Source organism: Plecotus auritus (assembly GCF_963455305.1).
Source record: "Plecotus auritus genome assembly, chromosome: 2".
Classification (NCBI taxonomy): Eukaryota; Metazoa; Chordata; class Mammalia; order Chiroptera; family Vespertilionidae; genus Plecotus; species Plecotus auritus.
Window position 1 is genome coordinate 49,638,594 of NC_137771.1, and position 19,183 is coordinate 49,657,776.

The 19,183-nt window shown below is 38.5% G+C and overlaps 1 protein-coding gene across 1 annotated transcript in view; it reads left to right on the top strand.

Moving 5' to 3' along the window:
* IL23R (interleukin 23 receptor) overlaps positions 1–18,813 on the top strand; it is a gene marked incomplete at both ends in the record, with an annotated part of 69,415 nt that extends 50,602 nt beyond the window's left edge. The window contains 4 exons of the mRNA XM_080654421.1: positions 8,054–8,143; positions 10,827–10,932; positions 13,858–13,948; positions 18,160–18,813. Of these exons, the coding sequence (XP_080510547.1) occupies positions 8,054–8,143; positions 10,827–10,932; positions 13,858–13,948; positions 18,160–18,813 (941 nt within the window). The remainder of the gene's footprint in view (positions 1–8,053; positions 8,144–10,826; positions 10,933–13,857; positions 13,949–18,159) is intronic.
* Positions 18,814–19,183: the final 370 nt, after the last annotated feature.

Below are 19,183 nucleotides of genomic sequence, written 5' to 3' on the forward strand. Positions count from 1 at the left end.
AGTGTGGGGCATGCAGGAAGCAACCGATCAATGGTTCTCTCTCATCATTGATGTTTCTCTCTCTCTCTCTCCCTTCCTCTCTTAAATCAATAAAAATAAAAAATAAAAAAGAATGGTTCATCATATGCAAATCAATAAATGTGATACACCACATTAACAAAATGAATAAAATCATATGATTGTGTTAATAGATGCAGAAAAAGCTTTTGACAAAATTCAACATCCTTTCATGGTAAAAGCTCTCAACAAATTATGTATAGAAGGAATGTAGCTCAATATAATACAGGTCATTTATGACAAACCCACAGCTAACATCATACTCAATAATAAAACGCTAAAAGCTTTTCCTCTACGATCAGAATCAAGACAAGGATGCCCATCCTCACCACTTCTATTAACACAGTATTAGAAGTCCAAACCAGGGCAATTAGGCAAGAAAAAGAAAAATTTAAAAATATGCAAATTGGGAAAAAAGTTAAACTGTCTCTTTTTTGCAGGTGACATGATCTTATATACAGAAAACCCTAAAGTCTCCACCAAACATTATTAGAATAAACAAATTCAGTAGTTTCAAGATAAAAAATCAATATCCAAAAAAAAAAAAAATCAGTTGCACTTCTATATACTAACAAGGAACTATCGAAAAAAGAAATTAAGAAAAAATCTCATTTATAATAGCACCAAAAACAATAATATGCTTAAGATTAATTTAACCAAGAAGATGAAAGACATATCCATGGAAAGCTACGAGACATTGATAAAATAAATTGGAAAAGACACAAATCAACATGATATTCCATGTTTTTGGACTGGAAGACGCTACATTAGCAGTGGTTTTGGAGCGGGACAGAGAAGGGTTGGCTCTGAGAACCTCAGGCCATTTTCTCTTGTACTATCTGGTCACCTCTCTGCTTCCTCTTCCTCCTGCCCACTGTTTCTTGAGTCACTAACCACCCCAGCCCACTTCAGGAGCCCGGAATCCCCAGAAGCAGGGATGCGAGACCATTGCTCCAGTGAACCATCGCGTCCCACGTTATCCCTCTGCCTAGACCCTGCCCTGCCTCTGGATGTGAGGTTTCAGCTGAAGCTCTGAGAACCATTGAGGGCTGCTGAAGTTGGAGCTTCTTGACCACCAACCTGGAGAGCTGTAAAAATTCCTGCTGTCCCTACGCAGAACAGAAAGAGCCCCAGAGGGGAAAAGATAATTTGTCAGCATAGAAAACCAACACTGAAAATGTGAAAGTCATTTGCCTAAATTCACTACCACTGATGTAAAAAAGGTGAAAAGAGGACTTCCAGGCAGGAGTGTTTTCAATGCTGTACTGTAATACAGATGCCTTTGTAAAGAACAGGCGCAGGCTCTGTAATCTCTTTAACGACAAGTCACAGGCCCGAGGGAAGGGCAGTCACATTTCATAATGACTAATTAACTTGCTTGAATTGCTATTTGCAGTAGAAAAGTTTCCCAGAGAAATCATAATATTCTTTTTAATTTTTTGACAGTTCTCCAAAGGCAGGCAAGTATGAGCAAGATATTAAACCACACTGTATTTTGTTCCCACAAAACACTATTGGTTGTTGCATTACCAATGACTCCATAAAGATTCTCATTAAATTTTCAGGACTTTTAGGGACTACAAGAAAAAAAAAATGTTATATCAATGCAACTAAATATAGGTGATATTAAATATAATGAAATTAAGGGGTGGCAAATATTCTGTTAGCACATAGAATGTAGTTTTCTTATATTTTTGTTGATTTCAGAAAGGAAGGTAGAGGGAGAAATAGAAACATCGTTGATCAGCTGTCTCCTGCACGCACCCTACTGGGGAATGAGCCGGCTACCCGGGCAGGTGCCCTAACTGGGAATTGAACCGTGAGTTCTTGGTTCATAGGAAAACCACTGGGCCATACTGGCTGGGCAGAATGTACTTTTCAAAAAGTCTGCAGTTTGTAATTACAGATTTCTGATTCATTCAATATTGAGATGGATTATAAATTTGTAGATTCATATTTACTAAACTGGGTTAAACAGATATACAATGTTCCTTAACATACTAATCATTTTAGACTCTTCATCTACATTTATTTCTTCTTCTTCTAATAAACCACCAGAGTTCTGTAAAATTATAAAAATAAATTTAAAAAACCCTAAAAAATGCTTCACAATCTGAGGTTTGCAACCAACTGATAGAGGTTAAAAATTATGCTTTTCCATGAGGAAGTAATAATCTCTTGTATTAGTTTCCTGTTGCTGGTGTTACAAGTTATCACAAACGTAGTAGCTTAGAACAATTCAAATTTATTATTTTATAGTTCGGGAGGTGAGAAATCCAAAATCAGTATCATCGGGCTAAAAACAAAGTATCAGCAGGGCTGTGTTACTTCTGGAGGCTTTAAGAGAGATCAGTTTCATTGCCTTTTCCAGATTCTAGAGGCTGCTTGCATTTCTTGGCTTGTGGCCCCATCTTAAAGCCAGAAGCATAGCATCTCCCAACCTCTTTCTCTGACTCTCCTGCCTTCTTTTTATAAAGACCTTGTGATTTCACTGGACCCACCCTTATAATCTAAGATAATTTCCCCATCTCAAGTCCCTTTTGCAATAAAAGGTAACATACTCAAAGGTTCTGGGGGTTAGGACATGGACATCTTTGGGGGATCATTATTTGTCCAGCTACGTCTTCTCACCTATCCACCTACTACCTACTATTGCAATTTCTACTCTTCACTGTGGAAGTGCAAGCAAAAGAAATCAAATCTGGTTCTCTTCAATAGAAAGAGAATTATTAGGAAGATAGAAATTAGGAGAAAGGCTGGCAAAATAGTCACAAGCAAGATCCAAGGGACATTAGAGCCAGAACCACAGCCAAAATTTTGGCCTCAGAAGAACTGCCAGCCCTGTGCTCTGGAGACCCCTCTGGTGCTGCTGTCACCAGACCTTGGATATAGCTGCTGCACCCATATTGGATTCCTAGTGATTTCCTGGAGCTGTGTGTCCTGTGCAGGTTGGGGGAGGAGGGCATCTGATGAGCTAGGCTTAGATCATCTGCTCGAAGCTACTTAATGCTCCACTGAGGCTTCCACAGTGGAAAGCCCTACCTGCCTCTTACTTATTTTAGGATGCCCACAAAGAAGTATGTCCCGGTGCTGGGCAACTACAAAAATGGCAAATGTTCACTAGACTCTTCAGACTCAAGAAGTAGGTACATGCTGTGCTTGAGAGCAAGGCTGCACTTTTGAAGAATCTTAAATCACTGAGTAAAACTTGGAAGTTGCTCATTTCTACATATAAAGTTATGCTACACATTGACATCAGACCTTCACCTCTATGTGGTCTTCACTTAAGAAAATTTCCTGGGTGGCTGTTGCTTTTAACCTTTCCCTCTTCTTACTCTTTCTCTTTAACAATATGAGTGCCATACATATATTCATTGCCTTCTTCTCCCTCTATGTACGAAGTACTTACAGGCTAGGAATATAGGCATGAAGATAATCTCTGGAATATGTCTAGGCACACCCTTCTATCCTTAATATACAAGGATGACACTGTAACCCATGAAATGATTCATTGTTTGACTTGTTTTTCAAGGTGTGGTAATGAATTTGTTCTGACATATCCTTTTCTCTGCCTTGGGCATCTGGTGCCTGTTTGATATGTCTGGCCATTGCCTTTTTCTTTGCCAATGACATGAACTAGAGTCAAATCTCTTCCCATAGCCCAATAATGTTGAATTCCAACGATGGAGCTAAAATTGGCCTGGGGAGATAACACTTAAATACTGTGAAGCAGCTGAGCTCATTAGGAGAAGGATATAAGAAATAAACCAAAAAAGGGATGTTTATGTTTTAAGAAAAGAAGGGTTGAAAAAAATTCCAATAATTTGAAAAACACACCCTTTGTCTCTTTTTATATGACTCCTTTTTTCTTGAATATCTAGAACCTTCTGAGAGAACGGTCTAGAAAGGTCCTTGTGTCAGCTCTGGTCAAAGCCTTTATGATGCAGACCTTGGTTAGTGTTGACAGCAAGATTGGCAAGGGAAAAAGTAAATAAAGGAACCTTATAAATGTCCATAACCTTTGGTCCAGTAATTCCATGTACAGAAATCTAGTCTCAGGAAATAAACAGAGATATGGAGAGACAATTTGTGGACAATGATATTTATTCAAAAGCTAATTATAATAGTAAGGATTTGGAATGCAACCTAAAAGTTCAATAATAGCAGTAGCAAACACTTACTAAGCTTTTAATTTGCGTAAGGCATGATACTAAGTGAATTATACGAACTATCTCATCAAATCTCACAAGTGAGGTACTGATATTATCCAATTTTATAAACAAAGAAACTGAGTCACAGAGAGGTTAAGCAAGTTGCCCAGAGCCATGCAACTCCAAGTAGTGGATCCAGACTTGCAGTGAGTTTTGTCTGAATTCAGAGCTGATGTCTGATACCATCACCATTCCTCAACAGGGGAAGGACTAAACAAATACAGTAGCAACATGAGGAAATATTACATTGTCATTACTAGGATGGTTTGAACAATTTTTAATAAAATGAGGAAATGTTCAGGATATAATATTTAATGAAAAAGAAAAACAGTAAAGAGCATGATCTCTACTAGGGTACAGATATACACAAAGGATTGTTACCAAATATAAAAATAATTGTTTCCTGTTTGGGAACAAATATAAAACAGTATTTTCTTTTCTATGCTTATACTTTTCAAGCAGTCTGCAAGTAGTATGCATTGTTTGGATAATAAAGGAAAATAGCTGGTTTTCAGAAAAAAATAATTCTTGGCTGGAATGTTCTATGAATCAGTGCTGAATGGGTTAGCCCAACCATAACCCACTGTGGTGGGGTTCAGAGCCCCAAAGGCCAGGCAGCTCCAACACGCTGTGGCCAGCCCCCGGAGGAGAAATGGCTAAGTCTCAGCATGGGAGAGGCTGCTTTCGGGGCTGGCTGAGCCTCCCCATCCCGAGCCATCCTGCAGCAGAAGTGAGGTGATTAACAAATGGGGCCAGTGACCAGCAACACGGTCAGAACTGGATGAAGATTTTCATTCTGCAACTTCTACCTATGTGACTTTTTTGCCTATGTAAAAAAGTCATTTATCCTTTTTTACATCTTTGTTTCCTCATCCATAAAAAGGACAATAGCACTATGCACCTGATAAAGTTGTTGTTGAGCGTGAAATGAGAGGAGGTAGGTAAAGTGTAGTACATCATCTGGAACATAATTACTACTCAGTAAATGGTCACTTACAAGGAATAACAAAGCACCCTTTGCCCCTTGGTGGACAGGGTAGAAAGAAGGGCTGAGGAGATTGATTTGACATCATCCATAAGAAACAGATGGAATACATTATTGCTTTAAAAAACAAATCCTTTTCAGAAGATTTGATTACATTATGCCGGTATTTGGTGAGCCAAAAAAAAAAAAAAGTAGTTACGTTACGTTTCTATTTTTGGCCAAGTATAAGAGACTACATTTTTTTTTTTTGTTTGAAACCACTGTACATTTCCTATGAACACACTGTCTTCTATAAGATTAACTCTAGTATCCAATGTCAGTGCACATAAGTTATATAAAAATGTTTTTATCAAAGTAGAGATAATTTGGGTTTTCTGAGTATACTCAAGTATGTACTGTGAGAGTAATAGGCATAATTTAATATTCCATTGCAGGGACAGAATTATCTCATTATGGATATGACACGCAGACATTAAATAAATAATAAAAATACCACGAGGCTTTTCTGGCACATTAGGCAATACACTGATGATTACAGCTGATATAAATAGTTTTTCAGTCATAAAAGCTTTGTGTGTAGATCATTCTGTGTTTGTAAATGTTTTTGTATGTTAAAATACTTGAAAATACTATAAATTACTAATAGCAAGTAGGTTATGGGGATGGGATTAGAGATGGTTCTTTTTCTCTCCTTTTTATTTTCCCTGTTAAGATTATTTTCTCTTATTATAGTTACTGCTTTTTTAATGAAAAATGATTAAGTATTATTTAAGAAATGACCTAACCACTTGGTGGCAGTATGCCATGAAGAATATAGTCTATATGGCTTCATTGCAGTCCTACACTTAAAATTTTTACTATTGGCTTGATTTCTTCTACAACATTCTTGTTTATAACTTGTTTTGCTTCAGCTATCTAATTCTTTGTGAAATTGCTCTCTGATAATTAAGCCTCTTTTTAAAATGACTTTAATTAATCTAATTTAAATGAACGAACCTGGTAGATTTGAAACTATGATAACAAAGGACCCAAGAGGAAGACTGTGTTTATTCTCTATTAGGGCTCATAAAGACCTAGTCAGATATGAAAATTATTGTTATATGATGCAAATCATAGGCTTAGAACCATTTTCAGGATTGTCTTCTGTCTGCTGGGTGAATAGTGTCCTTGAAGTCACCTCTGACAGCTTTTAATGATCAGTTTCATTGTCAAATAACCACCTGTACTTATACAAAAGAATTACATTAACCTGTGTTAAAATCCAACAGCAATATATATTCTTAAATATAAATGTTAATTTTAAAATAATGAAAATGAAAAAAAAAATCCAGCAACATATGCTATAAACCCATGGTTTTGCTATATTGAAAATTGTATCACATTTTAATGTTATATTTCTCTTTAAAATTGCAAATTAATGTAGATGCAGACTCCTGCATGGGCTCCCTGAGAATGAACAGAAGCTTATAAAATACTAATTTAGATGAATAAATCTGGCTGTTGGGCACGGGGCATAACCTTGCTCCCTCACAGTTTGATGGAACCACATACTTGGAAACAAAAGACTTAATGAAGCATTGAGAAGCCGAAGGGAATTTCTGATTAGTCACAATTTACAGTGAAACATTCCCCTCTTGCTGTGGAGAAGCCAGAATAAAAAACAGGAGAGATCTTTTGGCTTTTCTAATGTTTTCATCTTCTAAAGCACCCTACCCATTGTTCTTAGAAAACTGCTCTTCAATGGAGCTTGTGCTGGCACCCAGATCAGCCCTTTTCCAACATTTCCAAAGACCCATAGGAACCTTTGTTTTGGAACTCTACGATACTTTTCCTCAAAGAGAGTTGTCTGGGCCATGTAGCTTGTTTTATTCAAATGTGTGATGTCTCTATGGCAGCTAAGGACACCTCAAGTTGTGATTCCCCCTGGCTCCAAAGTACTTCTTTTTAAGAGAAGAATTTGAACTCTGAAATCAGAATGAGTAATGGGGCTTGAGGCACGCCTGGGGATCCAGGGCTTAGAATCATTTTCACGATTCTCTTCTGTCAGCTGGGAGAATCGTGCCCTTAAAGTCACCTCTGGCAGCTTTTAATTATCAGGAGGGAAGAGATGGGTAAGGAAGCTCCAGGACTCTTGAGCGCAGACTTGAAAGCGAGTTCAGATCTAAGGTTGCTCACCCCACCCTGGTCCGAAGCTTTCATTAGTAGTGTCCTGACAACCTTTATGACTAGCTGGGGCTGGCCAAGATCCTTGCCAGTGGAAAGGAGCAGAGGGAGGTCATTAATGGCATTCCTCCCCTGTGTTACAACCTCAGAGTGTCTGCTAATCAAAACTGGGCTTCTTCTATGGTGGCTAGAGGCTCTTCGCTAACAGCATCTCACAGATTGTGCAAAGGCAAAGTGATACATGCTGAAGGCTCGTAAGGAAGCCTGAATTTTATTGCATCGTCTATTGGAAGGAATAAAGTAGAGACCAGTTATTGTACTTTTTTTTTTTCTGACTCAGTGAAAGAAATAAAGCTCCTTGGTATTTGTTGCCTAGAAGCCTCATCAAATTAGCAGATACACCTTGAAGTGTTACAAACCCTAAGTAGTTTCTATTGTTGTTGTTGTTTTTCTTTTCCTCCTTTGGGATTTAGCCAGTTAAATAAAAAGAAGAAGGCCTTTGCCTTTATTCCATCATTTAAGCCTATTAAAGTTACTGATTTACTTTAATCATTTCCAAACAAGTAAAGAAACTCAGGAAATTGGGTAACCCGAGTGTAAGATATAAGAAGCTGATGCTATTTTCTTTGTCTTTAAGTTCCCCTGGTCACATTGAAATCATTCCAACATGACACTCGGAATTCTGGGCTTCTAGTTGCTTCCATCTTTAAAGGACACCTTACTTCTGGTAAGAAAATGCAATTTGGGTTTTTATAGTGGTTTTTAAATTTATTTGAATTCTCCATACTGAAAAAATTGTGTCAGGCATACATTTCTTGATAAGAAGATTGCCCATATGCTTTCTATAGGAAAATAATCAACAAAGATCTCCTTAAAATTGAATTTAAGGAGTGGTGGATGTAGGTGGATTTTACCAGATTTTGCTTTGTGTTGAATATGTTTTCATTTTAATTGGTGCTAGGGCTCAAGACCTCAAAATGTTTTTCTAAAACATTTCCATTATCTCAGTGTCTACTATTGTATTAGGAGTTTTATATACATCATCTTTTTTAATCTTCAAAATAACCTGAGACAAGTATTACATATATATTTTATGGTTGGGAACACTAAAGTTCAGGGAGGTTGAGAAACTTGTGCAACTTCACATTAAGCGATAGACTGAAATTCAAATCTTATTTTTCAAATTCAGAAGTCTTTCATATACTCAAGATATTATTTTATTTGTTAGTATGACTGAAGGTTTTTCATTGATGAGCATAGCTAAATATTTTAGGCATACAAAGATATTAGATCAGGTTGTAGGTTGTGCAATGGGAAAATACAACTCTAAATAGAAATTTCAAATTGAAAAACTTTAGGCATGACTATTTCACTACTGACCATGGATAGACCATTTATCTCCTTGCATAGAAACCTAACAGGAATAGCATAAGAATTTTTGCAGATTATATTAATATTTTTTGGACTTTCATTTACTTATAACAAATACTTATTAAGCAACTACTATGTGCCAGGCACTGTTCTGGGTGCTGGGGAGTCAGCAGTAAAAAAAGTGAACAAAGCTCCTGTCTTTTGTTGTTGTTGATCCTCACCCAAGGCTTTTTTCTCATTGATTTTCAGAGAAAGTGGAAAGTGGAGGGGGGCGGGCGGGGAGAGAGAGAGAGAGAGAGAGAGAGAAAGACAGAGAGAGAGAGAGAGAGAGAGAGAGAGAGAGAGAGAGAGAGAGGTCACTGTGACAGAGATATATCGACTAGCTGCCTCCCTCAGGCACCCAACCAGGCGGGGGATTGAACCTGCAACCCTGCCTTTGGCTGGGAATTGAACCTGTGACCCTTGTGTCCACAGGCCCACACTCTTAACAACTGAGCAACACTGGTCAGGCTGAAAGCCCCCAGTCTTCATGGAGTTTCTATTCTAGAGAGAGGGGGTGAGGGTGATGAGGAAAACAACAAACAAAACAAGAAGAATCAAGTCAGGTGGCGGTACATGACATTAAGAAACATGAAGCAAGGTACGAGCACTCTGAATGTGTACATGCGAATCAGTCACAAGGCACGTGCTTAGGTTCAGTATAGATCCCTCATTACAGATGCCTACACAGACCTGCACCTTGATATCTCTGTGGGGCTTGTGGAGGCTAGGAACACATGGCAGCTCTATTAGACAGATATTATTACCTCTACTTTACAGAAGAGGATAGTTGAGCTTCAACACGTTTATAATTATGCCCTGAGGTTAGAGAGCTGATAAGTGGCAGAGTCTGTTTCAAACCCAGACATCTCAGGTCACTCTGCTTTATCCTTGGTCCCCTTTGCCCATCTGATGTTAATGTGGGTATTCTCTATCCTCCTCCAGGCACTAATGCCCAAGGGTATGTGGCAGTCAGTTTCTTCCATTAGTTGCATGAAATCTTCAGCAATTGTGTTTTAGTCCTAGGAAAACACTAATTTCATATTCCACTGGAACTTTGGAGTAATCTAAGCCCCTGACATCCAATTGGCTTTAGGAGAGGAGCTGCAAGTGTATGGTAGGTGCAGCTGGGAAATAACTAGAGAAGGGCCAATATAGTGTCTGCCATGTGATAAGTATCTGATATACATTTGCCAAAGGGAGAGAGGAAGAGGGATGGAATGGAGGTTAATAAACTCCAGTGTGGTAAGTCATTTCTCAATTACAGTCTATATTTAAAAATAGAAAATAGGGAGAAAGTGTGATGATCTTGGTAGGTAACACATGTTGGATATATTATACTAATTATTTAAAGATTTCAGGGGATTAATTCAACTTCAAAATGTGAGAAAAGCTAGCATTGTTTTTAAAATAAAATGTGAGTGCAAGGTGTATGACAATTTAAATTTTTTTCTTATTACATATATTGTTCTAAGTAGAGTGAATGCTCTTTCTCAGCAGGAAAGAAAATTCATGAACAATCAATTTTGAAAAATGGTGACAAGTTGTATATAACTTCTGTCTCACACAAAAGGTTAAGAAACGCACACAACAAAACCTCAGTTGTAATTATGGATAGCTTTAGACTCTGTTACAAGCAATTGAGAATTCTCACTTGTGTCAGAAAAGCCAAATGGGATTCATCACTAAACCTTTTAATATAAAATATGCACGCACAAGCTCAGAAGAATGTCTAATGCTGACTACATTTGCTAGAGTTGCACTTCTAGAAACTTGCCAACATCAGATATATGCAACCCAGTGTTCTCAAACAAAAAGTATCATCATGCAGTTTGCCAGGGCAGTCACCTTAGAGTGAGAGGTAAAGATTAATTTCGTTTCCCCCTTTCCCTTTTCCTTTGAGAACAATGACCTTCGCGTTGAGGAGAGTAGAGAGAACAATGATTCTGATATCGCAGGGACACTGATGCTTAGCTAAAATTATTTTTCTTTCCTCTCAGACAACAGGCAACAAGACATTGGACTTTTATCAGGAATGGTCTCCTTTGCCGTTGTGTTGTCAATTCTTTCTTTGATTGGGATATTTAACAAATCACTCCGAACTGGGTAGGTTTTCACAGAATTTCTATTTTCTGATTTAGATCATTTATTCAGTTATTTACAAGAAAAATCCATCAGCAATTTTATTCAGAGAAAAGAAAAACAAAAGGAACAGTTATGCCAAACTCTTTACAAATGTCACTCATTTAATCCTCACAGTGACCCTGCCAGAAGAGCTCTATGGTCTAATTTATGGATGGCTTACACAAGGTTTACAGAGGTTAAGTGGTCAGCCCAAGGTCACTAAGCACTAGCCATGAGTCCAGACCTGGCTGATCTCAAAGCCCATGTACTCTCTTTCACTACACAGCCTTCTCACTGTGCCCTCAAGTTTATCTACAGTGACTGGATTCTTTTCTTTTTTTAAAAAAAAAATTTTATTGGTTTCAGAGAGGAAGGGAGAGGGAGAGATAGAAACATCAATAATGAGAGAAAATCATTAATCGGCTGCCTCCTGCACGCTCCTTACTTGGGATCAAGCCCACAACTGGGGCATGTGCCCTGACCAGGAATGGACCTGTAACCTTCTGGTTCATAGGTTGATGCTCAACCACTGAGCCACAACAGCCAGGCAACACCTGGATTCTTTGGAGTGGTTAAGTCATATCATAACCTGCCCTGAATTCTACCCAAACATGCTCCCTGAATCAGTGTGAAGAGAAGTGTGGCACCATCTGAAGTCATCACTGGATACCAATTGTGTTAGTGTTTTAGCATGTGGGTCCAATGCCCCCATTCTTCTTGGCCTTCTTCAATCATTTCCCCCCAACATGGTATTAGTAAAGATCTACACTTTGTTATTTAAACATGAGACTTTGAGGAAAGCAAGGCCTTAAATTTTCTAAATTCTACTAGATGCACTGAATACATATTTCTAATATGTTGTTTCATGTGGCAGTCTCCCAGTACATCAATGACACACACATTTTAACACATATGACTGTGCTAATTGGCATTGATTCTCTCTTTTTTGCCATCGCTTGTTTCATGAGATAAACTTTCTTTTTTTTAAACTTATAATCAAAACACAGTAGAAAGATTTAGACTGAGCTATTTTACATAAAGTATACTAGTGATTTTTAAAATGTATGTAGCCATTTTCCTCAGAAATTAAGTATTTAAATTACGCATTAATAAACATACCCCTTGTACCTTGGGCAAATGAGTATGGAACTTTATTTTCAGTTGTTTTAAAATATACTCAATTACAAAGCCCTTTGAAATATTTTAATATTCAAATTTATACCACATACAAATATTAATATTTGTGTTATCTAAGAAGTCTATGTTAGTGTGAAATTTTAAATAACAGTAAATTTGTTACTAAGAATAACCTAAGAATTAGCTTCCTGTTGATAATGACAAATAAGAAAATAAGACAATATTTTGCTAATTTAATTATTTAAATATGTATTATTTTTTAAAAGATAAAATAACGAGATAATTCCAATATAACTATTGTACATATTAGCAGATACTATTATCTATAATAATAAAAGGGTAATATGCGAATTAGACCAGACAGCCGAATGACCTTCCGGACAACCATCCAGACGAAGCCGGAGCTGCGAGGGCTGAGCCCCTTGCACGAATTTCGTGCATTGGCCCTCTAGTTTACTATAATGATACGTTATTTATATAAGCCTTATTTCAGAAATAGAACTGGAAAACAGAGAGTAAAACATTTTAAATAATGAAACTAAGAGTGGATATATATACATATATAATATACATATATATATAATATACATATATATATATATATATATATTATATATATATATATATTCTTACTATATCAGCAGCCGTATAAAAACTTTCTACAATAGCATGAACTTAATAATTTGGTCTAATTTTAGGTATAGACAGAGAGTGTAAATTAGTAAAAAAGCTGAATCATGAAACACTGCATAAATGTGTAAGGAAATTATTTTTACCCTACAGTTCAAGATAAAATTGGGCTAGCGAAGTACTTTCAGACATTTTGGTTGTTGCTTCTCTGTTTTATAATTAAAACCATAAAGTCCTACATACAGGATCTTTGTTTTTTTAGCATTAAAAGAAGAATGTTAGTAAAAGTCCATAGAGAAGCTGCTTAAACAGATGAACAAATCTGCTCTGTTGTTAATGGATGCACTGTTAACATGGGAAAATGTACCATAGATCAGTTTAGTCTCTTCTAAGTTCCTGGTACAATCTTTTTCTCAAATCAATTTTTACTATAAATGCAGAAAATGCTTCCAACACAGTGGCAGTGCCAAGGGATAGCTTTGGAGAAGAAGTGGATTGTACACAGCTTCTTCCTCTTCTTTCCACCACCCCATCCCAGTGATCCTGAATAAGTACACAGGCTAAATAAAAAATGGCATTCTCACTGTGCCACAGTACTGTAAGACAGTTTCCCAGTCCCCCTATTCCATCTACATAAAGTTTGAACCACTACTATCATCTCAACCCTATCTGGAATCATTACAAATTCAGAATTAGAGAAGCTTGAATTAAATGGTTTTATTATATAATATTTTCTTCTTTAATATTTTTCTGTGGTTATGGTCACCTTGGAAAGTTCTACAAAATATCCCTTAAGTTTTCCAAACTGAGATCTCCTGCTCATCATGCTTTGCCATATCTAACATATGTACAGTTTTCACTCCCAGGGTGGTTCTTCCACTTATTTTGAATCTAGTGTGAGTGTTTTGAAAAGTTCCGGCTCATTAGAGAGAATCAGAGTAATAGAGAGAAGAGAAAAATCCCTACAAACATTGAATCAACTTCCCACTTAACTATTTAAAGAGATGGAAATCTTAGCTCCTGCTTCAGAAAGTTTGATTTTATTATGCATTCTACTGTAGTTGATTTCCTAATCTCCCATAGGATTGCCTACACCAATCCTATAGTAAAATGCTTCTAATGTGCATTTTTGTTTTTTAGCATTAAAAGAAGAATGTTATTGCTAATACCAAAATGGCTTCATGAAGACATTCCTAGTATGAAGAACAGTAATGCTGTGAAAATGCTACAGGTAACTAAACACCATCAAATAAAAACTAAATGGCAGCTGTGTCCATGAGTGCAGTTCAATAGAGTAGAATTTCCATTTCAATAAATAAATGTGTGTACATATAAGCATAACTATATAAGCATATGTAGAAACAAACTAATACATATTTCAAATCATACTTAAGAGATGAGAGAATGGAATTAGGAAAAGAAAAGAGAGATAGAACAACAAAAACACAATGCTATTCAACGTGATGAAAGAAGGAGAAGAGAATAGCCAAAGAACATATATTCATGGACACAGACAACAATGTGCTTAGGGCCAGAGGAAGGAGAGGGTGGGTGTGGATGGAGCGGGATGGGGGGGAAGTGGGGGAATGGAGGACATCTGTAATAATGTCAACAATATAAAGAAAGAAGAAAGATAAAAGGGAGAGAGAGAGAGAGAGAGAGAGAGAGAGAGAGAGAGAGAGAGAGAGAGAGAAGTGAAGTGAAAGATTGTGAATTAGGTGTCAGAGTCACTTGGTGGCCATGCAATTGGTAGGTGTGTTCAGGGACCAAAGGAAGAGGGCAGCAAGGTTCAATTGAATGAGCCTCACAGACCCAAAGGAGTTTTCATTTACAGAAGCAAGTGGAGCCCAAGGAGGACACCAGTTCACTCCTGAGACCCAGTGGAATTTGAGAAAATAAATGTGTGAGGACTATGGGAGAAGGTGTCACTAGGAGTGGGGCCAGGTTTCCACTTCAGCAAAGAAGAGAAGGGTGAGCCAGAAGACCTCGAGGACATAAGGGCCTCTGCTGGTTATGGAGGAACTGCTGATGATTATGAGAGAAGGGAAGGAATCTGCTGTGTGTGCTCCTACTTTCCAGCACTCTGGCCTGGCCATCAAGAGGCTCAAAACGTAGTCAATGGGACAGACACATTATCCAAGCGTTGCAAGGCAGTGATGTAAGTGCAGTGACAGAAATAAGATGAAACATGACAAGAGTATATTGAAAGATGAATAGGAGTTGCTCAGAAGATACAGAGAACATTCAAAATAGAGAGGACAATATGAGCAAAGGCACAGAAGGGAGAGGAGCATGCTGGGTATTGCTTTATCAAAAGGCTTTACATGAGGAGTAGCTGGAAAAATACTGGAATGGTGAGTGAGATGAGATCACAAAAGGTCTTACAGCTATGGAACTTCATTCTGTTGACAGATAGTTTTCAAACTTTAATAAGATTTGTATTTTCAGCTTAGGAACCCTGTGTTCAAATGATGTGAGGAAGACGAGTATTTGTAAAACAAATAAAATGTCTTTATTTGGAGCTTTGGCAAGCAAGCCCATTAATCAATTCCTTCCCCATCTCTCTAAGGCAACAGTTTTCAGCCTTGGTTGCTTATTAGAATCCTGGCCCATTCCAGGATCTCTGGGGGGGGGGGGGTGCGCGGAGGGGAGAATGGGTCTGGGGAGACCCAGGTAACAGTATTTTCCAAAGCTTCCCAAATGATTTCACTTCATGGCCAATGTTGAGAACACTATAGAGGGGTTGAAAACTACTGCTAAAGACAATGAGGAGCAAGTGGGAGTTTTCAATTGAAATAGATATGGTCCTAGAAAAGATGCAGATTTAGGGGGGTCAGAGAAATGAGCATAGTGAGGTGTGGACAAAATGTCAATAAGCAAGAATCCATAATGCTGACTCATTTGTAGAGGGTCTATAACATAAGGAATAAAATAAGTCCATAGAGTGACAAGGAGCAGGTCATTGGTGATCCTAGTCTGGAGGTTAAGTTGAGAAGTGGATGGAGAAGGAGGAAGTGGGGCATAAGAGTGGAAACATCTTTCGATGAGTATTGTCTAGAAGGGAAGGGAAGAAAGGGGCTATGCTGACATGTGGTCAGCTTTCAAGTACTTGAATGAATAACAGTAACGCCAGAGAGGTGTGGAGTCAGAAGCATGTTGGTACTAAATTGGACAGGCCTGAGAAGGATTATTACAGAGAGAGGGGAACGTGATTGAACAAGACTGTGAAACAGAAGAAGGGAGGGGAAAGAGGTGGAAAGTCCACCCTGAGAAAGAGGAGGGATCTTTGTCTCTGGATACAGGAAGGAGAGAAAGGGCTTGGATGGCTGACAGTGGAGGGGTGATCTAAACAACTGAACCCACATATATAATGAGGTACAAGGTCAATTAACTGAAGGACAAACATACATTCACCAAATTACAGATAACAAATACTTTAGTCTTGATATTCATTCCACTTAGTAGTGCTATTTTGCTCCCCTATTAACTGTACTAGGGAATTGGGAACTTTTTACGGCTCAAAGAAAGCTCTCTGTTCCCTCGTGATCAGATCCTCTTCTTCCTTTATGGCCCTCACTCTGGAATAGTTCCCGTTGGTCTCTTGTATCCTTCATTGTGGTTTGACTCCCCCCACTTCCTCACTCAATTGCCAGCCTAAAGTGGGGAAACACCTCCTTCCCAGAACACAGCCACCTTGCATTCTTAGTTTCCTGTAGTGTCTAGTACCTTTGACTTCATCCGTCCTTTAACTACAGTGGTTCCCCCTTATCCACAGTTTTGCTTTTCCCACTGTCAGTTATCTGCAGACCAAAAATATGAAATGGAAAATTCCAGAAATAAGCAATTCATAAGTTTTAAATTGTGCCAATTCTGAGCATTTGTCCAGTGAATCCAAACTATTATACACTACCTGCCCATTAGTCACATGGTGGCCATCTCAGTTGTCAGATTGACTGAAGTGGTATTCCAGTGTTTGTGTTCAAACAACCCTTATTTTATTTAATAACTAGAGGCCTGGTGCATGAAATTCATGCATGAATAGGGTCCCTAGGCCTGGTCAGTGATCAGGCCGATCAGTGGGGTAACCGGCAGGGCGATCAGGAGGCCCCTGCTGACACCCTCCTTGGCTGGCCTAGTGCCACCCATTCGCCGGCTCCACCCCCCACCACCGCTGCTGCTGCCAGTCGCCTCCCTCGGTGGGGCGATCAGGGGCCCCCTCTGGCACCGGCCTTGGCTGGCCTGGAGCATGCAGGCTGGGGGCAGCTCCTATGTTGAGCATCTGCCCCCTGGTAGTCAGTGCGCATCATAGCGACTGGTCGTTCCACCAGTTGGTCCGCTGTTCGGTCGATTTGCATATTAGGCTTTTATTATATAGGATGGCCCCAAAGCACAGGAGTAGTGAAGGTGGAAAATTAGATATCCAAAGAGAAGTCATAAAGTGTATGTATGTATAGAAAAAAACACATAGTATATACAGTCATCTTCTGCTTAATGATGCAATATATTCTGAGAAATGTGTTGTTAGACAATTTTGTCCTAGTGCAAACATCACAGAGTGCACTTCCATAGTGGTACAGCCTACTACACACATAGGCTATATGGTACAGACTATAAGCTATATGGTCCTAAGCTATAAGCACGTACAGCGTGTTACTGCACAAAACAACACAAGATTAAATCAAGCATGGAAAAACGATTCAATCAAGAGAACACTATCGCATCAGGGATTAGGGCATCAACACATGAATTTTGGAGGGACACAAATATTTAGTCCATAGCAGAAGCTATAATTTTACAATTGTGTTGGGTGGAAGCTACTTATCCTGGGAAGCCAGCCATCAGCTGGAAAGCCTTGAGACCATTTCTTACCCAGAAGAATGATCAGGCTTTTATACAAATAAAAATCTTCATCTACCCTTCTGCTTACCCCAGATGTGTCTGAATTGCGAGCAGCTGCACACCTTTAGAAACTCAACTGAAAACACTTCTTACAACCTTTGTCTCAAATGGAAGTGAAATAGGATTCTCCCCCTACCCCAGTTTTTCATTTAAGCAGCCAAATATTTTCTTGTAGTAAGGCTCCATAATATGGCTGTTTAATAAATTAAAAGATATTCCAACATATTTCAAAATCCAAATTTTAAAAGGCCATGAAACAATATGCAGAATGCTTTCTCTTTAAAAATTTTAAACCAAGACAGGTACTTAAGACATGGATTATTTTTATTTTTCCTTTCCTTTAGTCTCCTCAAGGGAGAATTTAACAAAGGCTTGGAATCAAGCAGGGTAACAAAGGAGAAAATCCTATGAGAAGACAGACAATATGAGAAAAGGAGAGGGAAAGGAAAGTTGAGGGAAATTAGAATTCCAGTCCTTATCCAGTTATCCAGCTGGCCCCTTTAAATGTCTTTTGTAAATTAAAACAATGCTTTTTCTTCCCAGGAAAAGAGTGAATTTATAAATAATAATTCCAGCGAACAGGTCCTGTATGTTGATCCAGTGATTACAGAGATAGAAATCTTTCCCCAAGAGGAACACAAGCACATGGACTGCAAGAAAGGAAGGAATACAGGAGCTCTGGAGACAACAGAGTGCCTGCAAAGGTCACTGCTCACCAGTACTACGGTTGTGTATATTCCTGATATCAACACGGGGTATAAACCCCAGGTTTCAAATTTTCTCACTGAGGAAGACCATCTCAGCAATGATGATGAAACCGATTCCTCAGCTCTCAAACCAACAGTTGATTCCTTAGACCTGGAAAAAAATGCCCTTTTTAAAAAATACCCTAAGTTTGCTCTTTCTGTCTCAAGTATGCATTCACTAAACAATGCACTATTTCTTGAAGAATTAAGCCTCATTTTCAATCAAGGAGAATGCAATCCTTCTGACATGCAAAACTCGACAAAGGATGAAACCACCCTGCTTTTGGAAAATGCTTCCCCCAGTGAAACTCTTCCAGAACAGACCCTGCTGCCCGATGAATTTGTCTCCTGTTTGGGGATCATGAATGAGGAGTTGCCATCTAGTAATTCTTATTTCCCACAAAATATTTTGGAAAACTGCTTCAATAGGATGTCACTCTTGGAAAAGTAGAGCTGTGTAGTCAAAATTAATGTGAGAAAGCTGCCTTGCTATCTGAAGTTGAATTTCCCCCTCAACATAAATTTAATTCTGCCCTATTTTTTAAAAATTAGAGAATTAAGATCTGTGGGAGGCTGTTTCTCTGTTTTCCGCGACCCGCACGGAAAACGACAGGCTCCTGAGCGGAGGAGCTGGGGATTAAGAAATTAAAGAAAAAATGAGACCAGACACAGAAATAGAGACAAGCTGGATCTGGGTGGGAGGCTGTCACTCTGATGGAGGGACAGTCACACCCACCACAGACAACACAGCGCATTTATTAGTTTCCAAAAGGGGGGTTTAAAGTCAAAGGAGTTTTGGGTGTGCCCAGGTCCTTTTCATT